Below are 15474 nucleotides of genomic sequence, written 5' to 3' on the forward strand. Positions count from 1 at the left end.
CTCTCTCTCTCTCTCTCTCTCTCTCTCTCTCTCTCTCTCTCTCTCTCTCCCCCCTTCTCGCCTCTCTCTCTCCCCTTCTCGCCCTCTCTCTTTCCCTTCTCTCTCTCCCTTCTCGCCCTCTCTCTCCCCCTCTCCCCCCCTCTCTCTCTCCCTTCTCGCTCTCTCTCTCTCTCTCTCTCTCCCCCTCTCTCTCTCGCCCTCTCTCCCCCCCTTCTCGCCCTCTCTCTCTCCCCCCTTCTCGCCTCTCTCTCTCTCCCCCCTTCTCGCCCTCTCTCTCTATCTATCTCTCTCCCCCTTCTCGCTCTCTCTCTCCCCCCTTCTCACCCTCTCTCTCTATCTATCTCTCCCCCTTCTCGCTCTCTCTCTCCCTTCCTTCTCGCCCTCTCTCTCTCCCCCCTTCTCGCCCCTCTCTCCCCCCCTTCTCGCCCTCTCTCTCTCCCTCTCTCTCTCTCTCTCTCTCTCTCTCTCTCTCTCTCTCTCTCTCTCTCTCTCTCTCTCTCTCTCTCTCTCTCTCTCTCTCTCTCTCTCTCTCTCTCTCTCTCTCTCTCTCTCTCTCTCTCTCTCTCTCTCTCTCTCTCTCTCTCCCCCTTCTCGCCCTCTCTCTCCCCCCCCCCTTCTCGCCCTCTCTCTCTCTCTCTCTCTCTCTCTCTCTCTCTCTCTCTCTCTCTCTCTCTCTCTCTCTCTCTCTCTCTCTCTCTCTCTCCCCTCCTTCTCGCCCTCTCTCTCTCTCCGCCCCTTCTCGCCCTCTCTCTCCCCCCCCTTCTCTCTCCCTCTCTCTCTCTCCCCCCCTTCTCGCCCTCTCTCTCTCTATCTATCTCTCCCCCTTCTCGCTCTCTCTCTCTCTCATCCGCCCCTTCTCGCCCTCTCTCTCCCCCTTCTCGCCCTCTCTCTCCCCCCTTCTCGCCCTCTCTCTCCCCCCCTTCTCGCCTCTCTCTCTCTCTCTCTCTCTCTCTCTCTCTCTCTCTCTCTCTCTCTCTCTCTCTCTCTCTCTCTCTCTCTCTCTCTCTCTCTCTCTCTCTCTCTCTCTCTCTCTCTCCCCTCATTCTCGCCCTTTCTCTCTCTTCCGCCCCTTCTCGCCCTCTCTCTCTCCCCCCCCCCTTCTCCCCCTCTCTCTCTCCCTCCCCCTTCTCGCCCTCTCTGTCTCTCTCTCTCTCTCTCTCTCTCTCTCTCTCTCTCTCTCTCTCTCTCTCTCTCTCTCTCTCTCTCTCTCTCTCTCTCTCTCTCTCTCTCTCTCTCTCTCTCTCCCCTCTCTCTCTCTCTCTCTCTCTCTCTCTCTCTCTCTCTCTCTCTCTCTCTCTCTCTCTCTCTCTCTCTCTCTCTCTCTCTCTCTCTCTCCCCCTCATTCTCTCGCCCTTTCTCTCTCTTCCGCCCTCTCTCGCCCTCTCTCTCTCCCTCTCTCTCTCCCTCCCCTTCTCTCTCTCTCTCTCTCTCTCTCTCTCTCTCTCTCTCTCTCTCTCTCTCTCCCCAATGCTTTTCTCTCTCCCACCCCTCTCCCTCGCTCTCTCTCTCTCTCTCTCTCTCTCTCTCTCTCTCTCTCTCTCTCTCTCTCTCTCTCTCTCTCTCTCTCTCTCTCTCTCCCTCCTTCTCGCCCTCTCTCTCTCCCGCCCCTTCTCGCCCTCTCTCTCTCTCTCCCCTCTTCTCGCCCTATCTCTCTCCCCCTTCTCGCCCTCTCTCTCTCCCCCCTTCTCGCCCTCTCTCTCTATCTATCTCTCCCCCCCTTCTCGCTCTCTCTCTCTCTCATCCGCCCCTTCTCGCCCTCTCTCTCTCCCCTTCTCGCCCTCTCTCTCCCCCTTCTCGCCCTCTCTCTCTCCCCCTTCTCGCCCTCTCTCTCTCTCTCTCTCTCTCTCTCTCTCTCTCTCTCTCTCTCTCTCTCTCTCTCTCTCTCTCTCTCTCTCTCTCTCTCTCTCTCTCTCTCTCTCTCTCTCTCTCTCTCCCCTCATTCTCGCCCTTTCTCTCTCTTCCGCCCCTTCTCGCCCTCTCTCTCTCCCCCTTCTCGCCCTCTCTCTCTCTCCCTCCCCCCTTCTCGCCCTCTCTCTCTCTCTCTCTCTCTCTCTCTCTCTCTCTCTCTCTCTCTCTCTCTCTCTCTCTCTCTCTCTCTCTCTCTCTCTCTCTCTCTCTCTCTCTCTCTCTCTCTCTCTCTCTCTCTCTCTCTCTCTCTCTCTCTCTCTCTCTCTCTCTCTCTCTCTCTCTCTCTCTCTCTCTCTCTCTCTCTCTCTCTCTCTCTCTCTCTCTCTCTCCCCTCATTCTCGCCCTTTCTCTCTCTTCCGCCCCTTCTCGCCCTCTCTCTCTCCCCTCTCTCTCTCCCTCCCCCCTTCTCGCCCTCTCTGTCTCTCTCTCTCTCTCTCTCTCTCTCTCTCTCTCTCTCTCTCTCTCTCTCTCTCTCTCTCTCTCTCTCTCTCTCTCTCTCTCTCTCTCTCTCCCCCTCCTTCTTTCTCTTTCTCTCTCTCTCTCTCTCTCTCTCTCTCTCTCTCTCTCTCTCTCTCTCTCTCTCTCTCTCTCTCTCTCTCTCTCTCTCTCTCTCTCTCTCTCTCTCCCGCCCCTTCTCTCTCTCTCTCCCTCTCCCTCTCCCTCTCCCTCTCCCTCTCCCTCTCCCTCTCCCTCTCCCTCTCCCTCTCCCTCTCCCTCTCCCTATATCTCTCTATATCTCTCTATATCTCTCTCTATCTCTCCCCCCTTCTCGCTCTCTCTCCCCCTCTCCCGCCCGTTCTCACCCTCTCTCTCCCCCTTCTCGCCCTCTCCCCCCTTCTCGCCCTCTCTCTCTCCCCACCCCTTCTCACCCTCTCTCTCTCTCTCTCTCTCTCTCTCTCTCTCCCCCCCTTCTCGCCCTCTCTCTCTCCCCCTTCTCGACCTCTCTCTCCCCTCCTTCTCGCCCTCTCTCTCTTCCCCCCTTCTCGCCCTCTCTCTATCTCTATCTCTCCTCCCTTCTCGCTCTCTCTCCCCCTCTCCCCCCCTTCTCGCCCTCTCTCCCCCCCATTCTCGCCCTCTCTCTCTCTCCCCCTTCTTGCCCTCTCTCTTCCCCTCTTCTCGCCCTATCTCTTCCCCCTTCTCGCCCTCTCTCTCTCCCCCTTCTCACCCTCTCTCTCTATCTATCTCTCCCCCCTTCTCGCTCTCTCTCTCTCCCCTCCCCTTCTCGCCCTCTCTCTCTCCCGCCCCTTCTCGCCCTCTCTCTCCCCCTTCTCGCCCTCTCTCTCCCCCTTCTCGCCCTCTCTCCCCCCCTTCTCGCCCTCTCTCTCTCTCTCTCTCTCTCTCTCTCTCTCTCTCTCTCTCTCTCTCTCTCTCTCTCCCTCCTTCTCGCCCTCTCTCTCTCCCGCCCCTTCTCGCCCTCTCTCTCCCCCCCTTCTCGCCCTCTCTCTCTCTCTCCCCCCTTCTCGCCCTCTCTCTCTCTCTATCTCTCTCCCCCCTTCTCGCTCTCTCTCTCTCATCCGCCCCTTCTCGCCCTCTCTCTCCCCCTTCTCGCCCTCTCTCCCCCCTTCTCGCCCTCTCTCTCTCTCTCTCTCTCTCTCTCTCTCTCTCTCTCTCTCTCTCTCTCTCTCTCTCTCTCTCTCTCTCTCTCTCTCTCTCTCTCTCTCTCTCTCTCTCTCTCCCCTCATTCTCGCCCTTTCTCTCTCTTCCGCCCCATCTCGCCCTCTCTCTCTCCCCCACCCCTTCTCCCCCTCTCTCTCTCCCTCCCCCCTTCTCGCCCTCTCTGTCTCTCTCTCTCTCTCTCTCTCTCTCTCTCTCTCTCTCTCTCTCTCTCTCTCTCTCTCTCTCTCTCTCTCTCTCTCTCTCTCTCTCTCTCTCTCTCTCTCTCTCTCTCTCTCTCTCTCTCTCTCTCTCTCTCTCTCTCTCTCTCTCTCTCTCTCTCTCTCTCTCTCTCTCTCTCTCTCTCTCTCTCTCTCTCTCTCTCTCTCCCCTCATTCTCGCCCTTTCTCTCTCTTCCGCCCCTTCTCGCCCTCTCTCTCTCTCTCTCTCTCTCTCTCTCCCTCTCTCTCTCTCTCTCTCTCTCTCTCTCTCTCTCTCTCTCTCTCTCTCTCTCTCTCTCTCTCTCTCTCTCTCTCTCTCTCTCTCTCTCTCTCTCTCTCTCTCTCTCTCTCTCTCTCTCTCTCTCTCTCTCTCTCTCTCTCTCTCTCTCTCTCTCTCTCTCTCTCTCTCTCTCTCTCTCTCTCTCTCTCTCTCTCTCTCTCTCTCTCTCTCTCTCTCTCTCTCTCTCTCTCTCTCTCTCTCTCTCTCTCCCCCTCCTTCTCTCTCTCTCTCTCCCGCCCCTTCTCTCCCTCTCCCTCTCCCTCTCCCTCTCCCTCTCCCTCTCCCTCTCCCTCTCCCTCTCCCTCTCCCTCTCCCTATATCTCTCTATATCTCTCTATATCTCTCTATCTCTCCCCCTTCTCGCTCTCTCTCTCCCTCTCCCGCCCCGTTCTCACCCTCTCTCTCCCCCCTTCTCGCCCTCTCCCCCCTTCTCGCCCTCTCTCTCTCCCCACCCCCTTCTCACCCTCTCTCTCTCTCTCTCTCTCTCTCTCTCTCCCCCCTTCTCGCCCTCTCTCTCCCCCCCTTCTCGACCTCTCTCTCCCCTCCTTCTCGCCCTCTCTCTTTCCCCCCCTTCTCGCCCTCTCTCTATCTCTATCTCTCCTCCCTTCTCGCTCTCTCTCCCCCTCTCCCCCCCTTCTCGCCCTCTCTCCCCCCATTCTCGCCCTCTCTCTCTCTCTCTCCCCCTTCTTGCCCTCTCTCTTCCCCTCTTCTCGCCCTATCTCTTCCCCCTTCTCGCCCTCTCTCTCCCCCCTTCTCACCCTCTCTCTCTATCTATCTCTCCCCCCTTCTCGCTCTCTCTCTCCCCTCCCCCTTCTCGCCCTCTCTCTCTCCCGCCCCTTCTCGCCCTCTCTCTCCCCCTTCTCGCCCTCTCTCTCCCCCTTCTCGCCCTCTCTCCCCCCCTTCTCGCCCTCTCTCTCTCTCTCTCTCTCTCTCTCTCTCTCTCTCTCTCTCTCTCTCTCTCTCTCTCTCTCTCTCTCTCTCTCCCTCCTTCTCGCCCTCTCTCTCTCTCCCCCCTTCTCGCCCTCTCTCTCTCCCCCCTTCTCGCCCTCGCCCTCTCTCTCCCCCCCCCTTCTCGCCCTCTCTCTCTCTATCTATCTCTCCCCCCCTTCTCGCTCTCTCTCTCTCTCATCCGCCCCTTCTCGCCCTCTCTCTCCCCCTTCTCGCCCTCTCTCCCCCTTCTCGCCCTCTCTCTCCCCCCTTCTCGCCCTCTCTCTCTCTCTTCTCTCTCTCTCTCTCTCTCTCTCTCTCTCTCTCTCTCTCTCTCTCTCTCTCTCTCTCTCTCTCTCTCTCTCTCTCTCTCTCTCTCTCCCCTCATTCTCGCCCTTTCTCTCTCTTCCGCCCCTTCTCGCCCTCTCTCTCTCCCTCCCCCCTTCTCCCCCTCTCTGTCTCTCTCTCTCTCTCTCTCTCTCTCTCTCTCTCTCTCTCTCTCTCTCTCTCTCTCTCTCTCCCTCCTTCTCGCCCTCTCTCTCTCCCGCCCCTTCTCGCCCTCTCTCTCCCCCCCTTCTCGCCCTCGCCCTCTCTCTCCCCCCTTCTCGCCCTCTCTCTCTCTATCTATCTCTCCCCCTTCTCGCTCTCTCTCTCTCTCATCCGCCCCTTCTCGCCCTCTCTCTCCCCCCTTCTCGCCCTCTCTCTCCCCCTTCTCGCCCTCTCTCTCCCCCCTTCTCTCTCTCTCTCTCTCTCTCTCTCTCTCTCTCTCTCTCTCTCTCTCTCTCTCTCTCTCTCTCTCTCTCTCTCTCTCTCTCTCTCTCTCTCTCCCCTCATTCTCGCCCTTTCTCTCTCTTCCGCCCCTTCTCGCCCTCTCTCTCTCCCCCACCCCTTCTCCCCCTCTCTCTCTCCCTCCCCCCTTCTCGCCCTCTCTGTCTCTCTCTCTCTCTCTCTCTCTCTCTCTCTCTCTCTCTCTCTCTCTCTCTCTCTCTCTCTCTCTCTCTCTCTCTCTCTCTCTCTCTCTCTCTCTCTCTCTCTCTCTCTCTCTCTCTCTCTCTCTCTCTCTCTCTCTCTCTCTCTCTCTCTCTCTCTCTCTCTCTCTCTCTCTCTCTCTCTCTCTCTCTCTCTCTCTCTCTCTCTCTCTCTCTCTCTCTCTCTCTCTCTCTCTCTCTCTCTCTCTCTCTCTCTCTCTCTCTCTCTCTCTCTCTCTCTCTCTCTCTCTCTCTCTCTCTCTCTCTCTCTCTCTCTCTCTCTCTCTCTCTCTCTCTCTCTCTCTCTCTCTCTCTCTCTCCCCCTCCTTCTCTCTCTATCCCTCCCCCCCTCTCTCTCTCTCTCTCTCTCTCTCTCTCTCTCTCTCTCTCTCTCTCTCTCTCTCTCTCTCTCTCTCTCTCTCTCTCTCTCTGCACAGTTACTGTACAAGTTTAAAGCACCTTATATAGAGGAATACATGATATCAGCTTTTATATTCCAATTATTTTTCTCATTTAAAATTTATGTGAAACTAATGGCTAAATTTGATATCCTCCTTACCTTTGTTATAGTTTGTTTTATTTACTTTTTCAAACTTATTTTTACATTATGCATATATATATATATATATATATATATATATATATATATATATATATATATATATATATATATATATATATGTATATATAATGATATCCATCTTACCAATAACTCTGCTGTGTACATATAGTAACCCGTGTGTCCTCATCATGCTCCCTCCAAATGATGTGGATGGCCGTTGAATTAGGTAGTCAATAAGCAAAAATAATTCTTCAGATGTCTCCTTGCTCTCTCATACTTTTGGGACGATTGTTTGCTTTATAGATCAAGCATCGTCTTATCTATTCAACTGATATTGCTGATGATATTCTCACTCCCAGTAAGAAACATTGGGGAATGTGGGACAAGAAGCTGCAGTGAGCTGATATTAGGCTAAAGCAAAGGACAATAAATAACTACATAATGTTGTCACCAATTTGTTTAACAGTCGTTTGAACGTTGGAATTTAATCTTGACCATGAAAGGTGCATCAAAATGTGCTGTAATATGCGGAAAGTATCCGATTCGTGTCCGAGTGGTTTGTTTTATGCAGAACGAACATCATGAACATCTTGTACATCCCATTCACATGCATCATTCTCACACTGCTAACAAATATGTTTAACAGTGGATCTGAATGTTTGCAGGTGCATATTCATGCAAGTCATTGTAGTCTGCACAGACACAATCCATTTCATCTGATCAATTTTATAACATGCGTTTCAAATGGTCCCATATCTTTTCACTTCACTTTTGAACTGGAAATTCCTTTGATTCAAGTTTTGTATTCTATGAACACTTGTTGATATCGTACATGGGCACCTGTCACGTGATGCTTGACCCATAGGTCAAAGGACCCATTGGTCATTTGCATTACAAGGGAACAAATTGTTCACATGAACGACCATTCATACCTACAGCTGGAAACATCATTATGCAAGCGACATGCCCATGGACCGGATAACAAGAGAAAAAAAAACATATTTTTCATAAAGACCATAACTTCAAAATAAAAGTTGACAAAAAAAATCCAACTCATAATGCGGGAACAACTTTGTTTCGCGAAGATAAACATGGCACCTTGAGAGTCTAATCACGTCTTTCAACTTGTACTGCTTATCATTAATTAATTGAGACCTATTTATATTTGTCTGAAGAACCCTTGCACTGTATATATTCTTGTATATATATGTATATATTGAGGGTGTGTGAACATATATGTATATATTCTTGTATATATGTATATATTGAGGGTGTGTGAACATATATGTATATATTCTTGCCCCACATTTCCTTCCACTGTACATATATTGCATAACAGCTCATGCATGTCCTTTTAAATTTACTGTGAATAACAACAACAGTGGAATGTACAGCAGACTCCATTGGAGTGTCGGGCTCTTCCCCGACACTCGCTCCCATTTGGCGCATTAACACTTACGGAAAATGTTTTTTTTTGGTTACAATTAAATCATACAGCTCACACCATTGAGCATCAACCGGCGTAGTGGCGTGCGCCTGTAATCCGGCTACTCGGTGGCTTGGGTTGGAGGATCGCTTGAGGACGGGAGCTCTGCACTGGGCTGTGCTATGAGAGGGTGTCGGGCAGCCCAGAATCATGGCGAAACCCAATCCTTATCCCTGTGTCGTAAGAGGCGACCAGGGTTGCATCAGGAAGGGCATCCGGCATAAAACCTGTGCCAAATCAGTATGCGGATCATAACGGATGATCCGCTGTGGCGACCCCTAACGGGAGCAGCCGAAGGAAGAACAACACCATTGAGCATCAGGAGTCAGTCGTTGTGTTTGTCCAAATGCATTTGTTACTTGTTTCCGAATGTCAATGTAATTAATGGAAAAGTACACTGATGTCTTACTTTTGTCTTTGTCCTGCACGTGTAATTGTTTTATCCACTAGCTCCACCATGAGGCAATTAGATCAATACAAGGAACATTAACTTTGATGCGCAGGAGGAGGCCATTCGTTCCGTCATACTTGCTCGACATCAAGACCACATTAATCAAAGCTATCAGTGAAAATAACATCACTGCACATGTATACAATCACCCATACACACCTGAGCTACCTAGCAGTCCTCAAAACATCCATGTACAATGTAAAAATAATAATAATACAGTTTCCTTAACATCAATTATATTATTGGTGTTGAATTGCCTTTAATTAACGTCTGTAAATGCATATTCTTGATGTGAACTCGACCCTCAACAAAGCAGACATCGGTGCACACGCACATACTTAGAATGGAACAAGGTAATCTTATTTGGTGATATAAATATTTCTGATTTGCAACTGTCCCTATTTTTGGGCACAGCATTATAGTTGTCTATCTACCTCCCCTCCAGCGCTCATTGCTGTAGGTCACACTGCACTACCCTGAGGATGTCACACTGTGCACTGTTTTGCAGCATTCATCACCAGCATGGCGTCATTGCACCAAATGAGTGGGAAGGTGTTGCAGAAAAGATTGGATGTGGGAGAGAAATGATACAAACCTTCGAGAAAGGAGGAAGGATGAAAGATATATCAAATGTGGGATACATTGAACTGGCTTTAATGCTGCATCATCATTGCCAAAGTTGATCACCCTAATTTTGCACCACAGGCACAGGCAGCGTTAGCGACGTAGCGTAATAAGGCACCTTCATGAATTAGTCTCTTTAATAAGGTTTTAAAGTTTCCTGGATTCAAAAGGATTATTCAATAGCTTTTATGTTTTAGTAAATAAATCAAACATTGCTTCTGAGAAATGTTAATGTTTTTATGTGAAATCTTTAGTCTCTAAGCTGTTTACAGTAGGTAGCCTGGGTTCGAATCTCGGTCCAGCTATAAACTCTCATCCTGGTGTTAAACAGGCAGGGTGATTCATCAATGTGTATTTTCTGATCTTTGGATGGACGTTAAACTGGCCGGCAATAGGTGGGTATTAAAGATCCCACAGTGTCCTTCATGAAGAGTATGCGAGCTATCTGCGGCACCATGGCCAAATTTCAAATTCCTGCCCTCACTACTGCTGGGAAGGCAATGGCAAACCATTCCGTATAATCCTTGCCAAGAAACTGTTTCGGCAACAGCGATGCTCTGTTACAGATTATGGTACATCGAAATCGCACAATGTCAAATATTATGGACTTCCTGAACTATAATAGCTGATTATGGAAGGGGAAGGTGGCCGAAGGCCAGGTAAATGGAAGTGGCTGTATGTAAAGAAATAGGTTTTCTGATCAAGTGCGTCTGAGAACCATTTATGAGGAAGTCGCTACACTTCCAATGGATGGATGGCATGGACACTCCTTATATTTAATACAACAGAAATCCTCAAAAAAAAGAAATCAACCAAGACTCAAACTTATAAACCTATAAAGCACCTACTGTACTAGTAGTTGTTGGAGGATTTCACAGCCAATAACATGAATTAAACTTTTCAAAAGCATTGCTCAGCTCCAAAACTGACCGATCCAAAATAGCCAGATTGTTATTCTACTTATTCTTCTTAGTCTTCTTTTCAGACAACCTAACTCAAAATTGGTTAAAGATCAGGACTTGGTTTAAATATGAATCAACTACATTTCATAGTGGGTAGGTCCATGACTACTCAAAAAATTTCACAAATCGTGAAAGGATTCCACAAAAAGTAAGCACAACAGCTTACCTACGCATAAGGATAGGAATAGGAAGGGGAAAAGAGGGGTGGGAAGGACCACGCCTGTCAATCAGCCTGGTGAGGGAGGGGCCATGACAACACAATTGCCTGAGTGCCAATCACACCGAAATCGGTGTGGTTAACTGTGTAATATGATGTACAGTCAGACAGCAGTGACCACAGAACTCCGTGAAGAGTAGGCATTAATACTTCTTAAACAAGAGAACAAAGCTTCATATCACAAGTTGTGAAACTTCACTAAAGGATGATTTCAATAGAACTTAGGGTGTTCATAAATGATCTCCACAAAGAATGCAAAACACCACAGAGCATGACTCCTATCACTGCAACAGCAGCAAAGCTGCACGCTCTGAAAACCATTTCAAGAACAATTGTGGACACAATCAAAATTCATCGAAATATCTTGGGATGGTTTCACGTGATAATTTCTTGTGACCATTCCAACGTTGTTTACATACTTTTTGGCACGTCATCCCCTACATCCTTTTTAATAAAAAAAAAAGTTTTTTTTTATTACTTCATCTTCATAATAACCTTTACCTGAGAAGTCTGTTGTTTTTAGTCATTGCTTGTTTTTTATGTTCTTTGGTCCAGTTCCTCTTTTTTTAGTGTGCTGATTAAACCATTGAGTAAGACCAGATCATTGAACTGACCGAAAGTTTTCTTTGTTGTTTTTTTTTAACAATAAGAACATGGGTAAAGCTAAACAGTGTTCTCAAAGCAGCTAGCTGATGAAACTTTCATTAACAGACTACATGGTTAAAAACACTGGATATTTTTCTTCAAATCCTATGTTATGTATATGTGCTTTGAACCGGAATCCCTGCTTCAAAGGCCCCCTTTCTTTAAAGAAGGCCTTTTGCCTGAAACTTCACACATCAATTCACCTTTTTGCTATAGCATACCTATATGGCCGATAGCATACCGCTGTGAACATTTCATTGAGAAAATTTGTTGTCTATATTTATTCAAAGACAGACTGTGACTATGTAGTTCTTATCAACACGAGTCTTGCCCCAAAGATGTGTATGCGTGCGTGCGTGCACGTGCCCATGCATATCCATGTCCGTGTCTACATATTTTAGTTGTTTTCTCTGCAACCGCTTGTTCCATCGATGCAAAACTTTAAATGTAGGAGGGATTCCCCATGGATAATATTTTATTGCTAACTCTGATGTCATAGATCAAATGCTATGGCAGCCATGTTGGATTAAAGGGAAAAAATTGGGCATCATTTTCTCTGAAACTGTTCAACGAAAAAAATTAAAACTTGGCATAAGTCATCAACTCCCCATGAGGTATATATCGGGTGATAATGATGACATCATCGGTGAAGTGGTATTCCAGCTATAATTGGTTGAATTGAAATCCTTATTGGAAAAACTGAAACTTCATGTATCTGATACATGACTCAATGTGAGTGAATAATTCAACTTATGATGTCATCTGTCACATGGTATGGCAGCCATATTGGATTAAAGGAACACATTTGGACATCATTTTCTCTAAAACCGCTCAACGAAAAAAAAATTGAAACTTGCCATAATATGTCATCAACTCCCCATGGGGTATATATGGTGATAACGATGATGTCATTTGAGAAGTGGTATTCCAGCCATCATTGGTTGAATTGAAATTCTTATCTGAAAAATCTGAAACTTCATATATCTGATCTATGACTCCATGTGATTGAATTTATGATGTTCATAACCCATGCCAAGGAAGTATGTGACATAATAAGGTGCATTGATGATATGGGTACATGGGCCATAATAGTAGTGGACCATAATAGTAGCGTGTTAAGTTAACGATGGTATATGTTTGTTCAGAATGAACACATGAGGCGAGACTATTCACTTGACGAGTGCTGTTCTAGTTTTCCATTGTGTTTTAAGTAGAAAGTTATACACTTCCTTTCCTGTCTAGTTGACATCGTTTCCAGTTGAAAAATATTAGCAATGATCTAAGACTCTTGGAGGAGCTTCTACTTAAATGGCACACAGGGAAATTACTTAAGGAGATACTAATTGCAAGAACATGATGAGAAAGCATCTGAAAATGCAAAGCCCGTCCGCTTTGTAGTCGGACTTCTTCTTCTTCCGTGTGTTAAACAGTACCTTTGACCTTTTGATCAAATTCTTAATTTGTCTTCTCCATATTCTCATCATAAAGCGTTGTTGAAAGTGTGACAAGCTCAAATGATAATTAAAATTTCAGGTCAATTATATGAAAATTGATGATTTTATGTGGTGCTGACCTTTGACCTTTTGACCAAATTATTAATTTGTCTTCTCCATATTGTCATAATAAAGCTTTGTTGAAAATTTGATGACAAAAGCTCAAATGGCAAAAAATAGTTATGTCTCGGACAAACACACAGATAGACACACACACACACACACACACACACACACACACACACACACACACACACACACACACACACACGATTGCAAAACCCTATCTCCCACTGTGCAAGGACAAGTAAAGAAGATCGTGGACCAAACGACACATTATCTGACATTTGTACCTGAGACATTTGCATAATGAGGCAAGCATATGCTCAGATGGGATTTCCAAACAAGCCAACCCAAAAGATGAATAACAATATCACAATGTCCTTTATGAAATACAATTTATACTGATGCACTAGAAATGTATTCAGAATTCTCCACTCCAAGCACGTTGCTTCAAATGACCATTTCATTATCTGCAACTTCCTTTTGTTTGATCAACCTCCTCTGAATTGTTGGTTGCTGTGCTTTAATGTTAGAATTTCCATGTATAAAAAGAAAGCATTTGAAGTTACTTTGCTCTTATATTTTGGATCTCCCACCTTCTCCTCATTAATAGTCTCTTTGTCATATACCTTTCCCACCTATCCTTTCACTTGACCATCCACAGACGACCAGCTGCCAGCCGGGTTTCCTCGGATTCACATGCCTCCCCAACTCAAGGTAGTTGAGCGAACGCGCACAGCAAATATGATGTGCGGTGCAAGTGGCAACCCTGACCCCACCATTGTCTGGTTCAAGGACTTCCTTCCCGTGGATGTGGTCAAAGTGGGAAATCGCGTCAAGCAGATGCGCACTGGTGAGGGGGTGGGGATTTTTCATTATTATGCACACATTTCCAATGCCCTTATTACATTTCTGCTTCAATAGAATCAAGACTGACATTATTAACAAAAAAAACTATCTGAAATGTTTCAAAACACGAGTTAACTTCTTTTATGAGTTATCTCTTTCTTGACTTGTATTTAGGTAAGTGAAGTCTGATTTTTTTTTTCCACCATTTCATATTGTTTGCCTCATCATTAAGAAAGTTCTCTCAACAGGTAGGAGAATTAGATCCAAAGATTTGGGGCCACCTTAGAAAAAAAACAAAAAAAACCTACCTGTGTCTGGTGAATCACAGATGTTATGGTACAGAATTTCACTCCATTATTTCCTACATATGAAATCGAATTTAAAAACAGGTGTTTCGTTCACAAAGCTTTTAATTCTTTCATAAGGGCATCACAATGCAGCAAAGGCCGATTCACTTTGCTTCCCTAGTTAACAAAACTTCTTATCCCACACTTTCCAGCAGTGATTGCACAGGGAAGTGCACCTAGTCACAAGGGTTAGGGTGTGGGTGTGTCGTTTCCAAGAAGATCAAGGAAGCATTGGCATCCTTTGACTCTCAGGCTATCTTTGGTAGCATTGCCCACCAATAGCAGCACATTGTCAGTTCTAAGAACCGTATGCCAGTACGACTGACAGAAACAACTAGGACAAGGGTTCACCTTGCAAAAAGTTTGTAAATTAAATAAATAAGCAAACAAATAAAGAAAAGGTGAATGACTTCAACTAAAAGAATGTGAGAGAATACAATACAATGGGCATAGAGATACCTTTCTGTTGAAATTTCCTAACTTTGACTTTTGAGGAAAGGCATAAACATCCAATCTGTGCTGAGTGAGCAAATTGTACGCGAGACTGCAGTCAGCAAACTGCCTGCAGTCACAATGAACTGAGTTTGCAAAAGTTTTCAAAAATTGATAATCCTCGTCACTTTAATAAAATAAATAAAACGTGATCACGTATAGCTTGAAAAAGGCACAATGAAGAGTGGACATGAGGAATAAATATACAAACCAGAAGGGCACTCGGTGGAGCACATACCCCCACCACGTAATGCAAGATCCACGAGAACATATCGGGCTCAATACAGTTTTTGAAATGTCATGCTATACAGTACTATGTCGTTTTTGGCTCATCTCTCAATGGTGAAGAATCAGTTTAAAAATTATCAGATCCAGATGGGGATCTTCACAAAAAAACTAATGAGTCCGTCCGTCCTTGTCACACATCGAACCTGTTCACAAAATTTCATCCGGATCCGTCCACAACTTTTGGAGATATCCTGTCCACAGACAAACAGACAGAAAGGGGGTGAAAACATAACCTCCTTCACCTTCGGCAGAGGTAATAAGATAAAAAAACAAATGTCCAACAACACAATAGTTGGCCACAAATAGATTCCTCCGATGAAATAAGTTAAGTTATTATGAGGCAAAAGTAAGCGAGGAATAAAGGAGTTTAAAAACAGCAGCATAAAGAAGACAAAGCAGAATTGAAAAAAGTTGAGATATTAAACAGAATTTATTGAATCAATAAAACACATAGCACGTAAAAAGTTGAACAAGCCCACAAGTCCAGTAAGATATATTTGTTGAGGTGTAAATCTGCTTATTGATGCTAAAAGACCAACTGGGACTTTTCCTCCACAAAGGAATGGGGGGGGGGGGGTAAGATGGAAGAAGAGTGATGGAAGGTGCACCAAGAAGGGACCAACATTGCTCGGTGAAGCCATCTCCAAAGTGCAATGTACAACGCGGATTAAGAGGAGCAATGGAAACTCTCCGCACATGTGTACCCACACCATACCACAACTAAAAAAGGACAGACTGCACACTTGCCCAGATAATTTGGAGAAAACTCTTACATTGTGCATCTGGTGAAAGTGGTGACGTCATACCGATGTGTTTTGGGTACTTTCAGCCATGCACACACTAATATTGAGCATTATTTTATTTGAGGTGAGCTGACACCACCCTAATCTGTTGAACATTATGTTCTGAATGAATTTCACCATTTTTGTTTAACATGATCGAAAGCTCTTAGGGGATCTGCAACAAAATTCATGCACACATTTACAGACAAATATGTGAGACAACACTTGACTTGACGAGACAAACACAACCACTGACCTTGGCGGAAGTGATTTAACTTCCCCGTGCATTCTGGATAGCCGTGACCTTGATTTTCTT

At 46.5% G+C, this 15474-nt stretch overlaps 1 protein-coding gene across 8 annotated transcripts in view; it reads left to right on the forward strand.

The window, feature by feature from the left end:
• Window positions 1-15474, forward strand: part of PTPRD (protein tyrosine phosphatase receptor type D) — a 382026-nt gene that overhangs the window by 209292 nt on the left and 157260 nt on the right. For all 8 annotated transcript variants that reach the window (XM_085883705.1, XM_085883708.1, XM_085883709.1 and 5 more), the window contains exon 5: window positions 13065-13253. In XM_085883705.1, coding sequence (XP_085739831.1) covers window positions 13065-13253 — 189 coding nt within the window. The remainder of the gene's footprint in view (window positions 1-13064; window positions 13254-15474) is intronic.

This window comes from Eptatretus burgeri, chromosome 6 (assembly GCF_056783735.1).
Source record: "Eptatretus burgeri isolate ZD-2024b chromosome 6, Ebu_testis_v1, whole genome shotgun sequence".
In the NCBI taxonomy this organism is placed as follows: domain Eukaryota; kingdom Metazoa; phylum Chordata; class Myxini; order Myxiniformes; family Myxinidae; genus Eptatretus; species Eptatretus burgeri.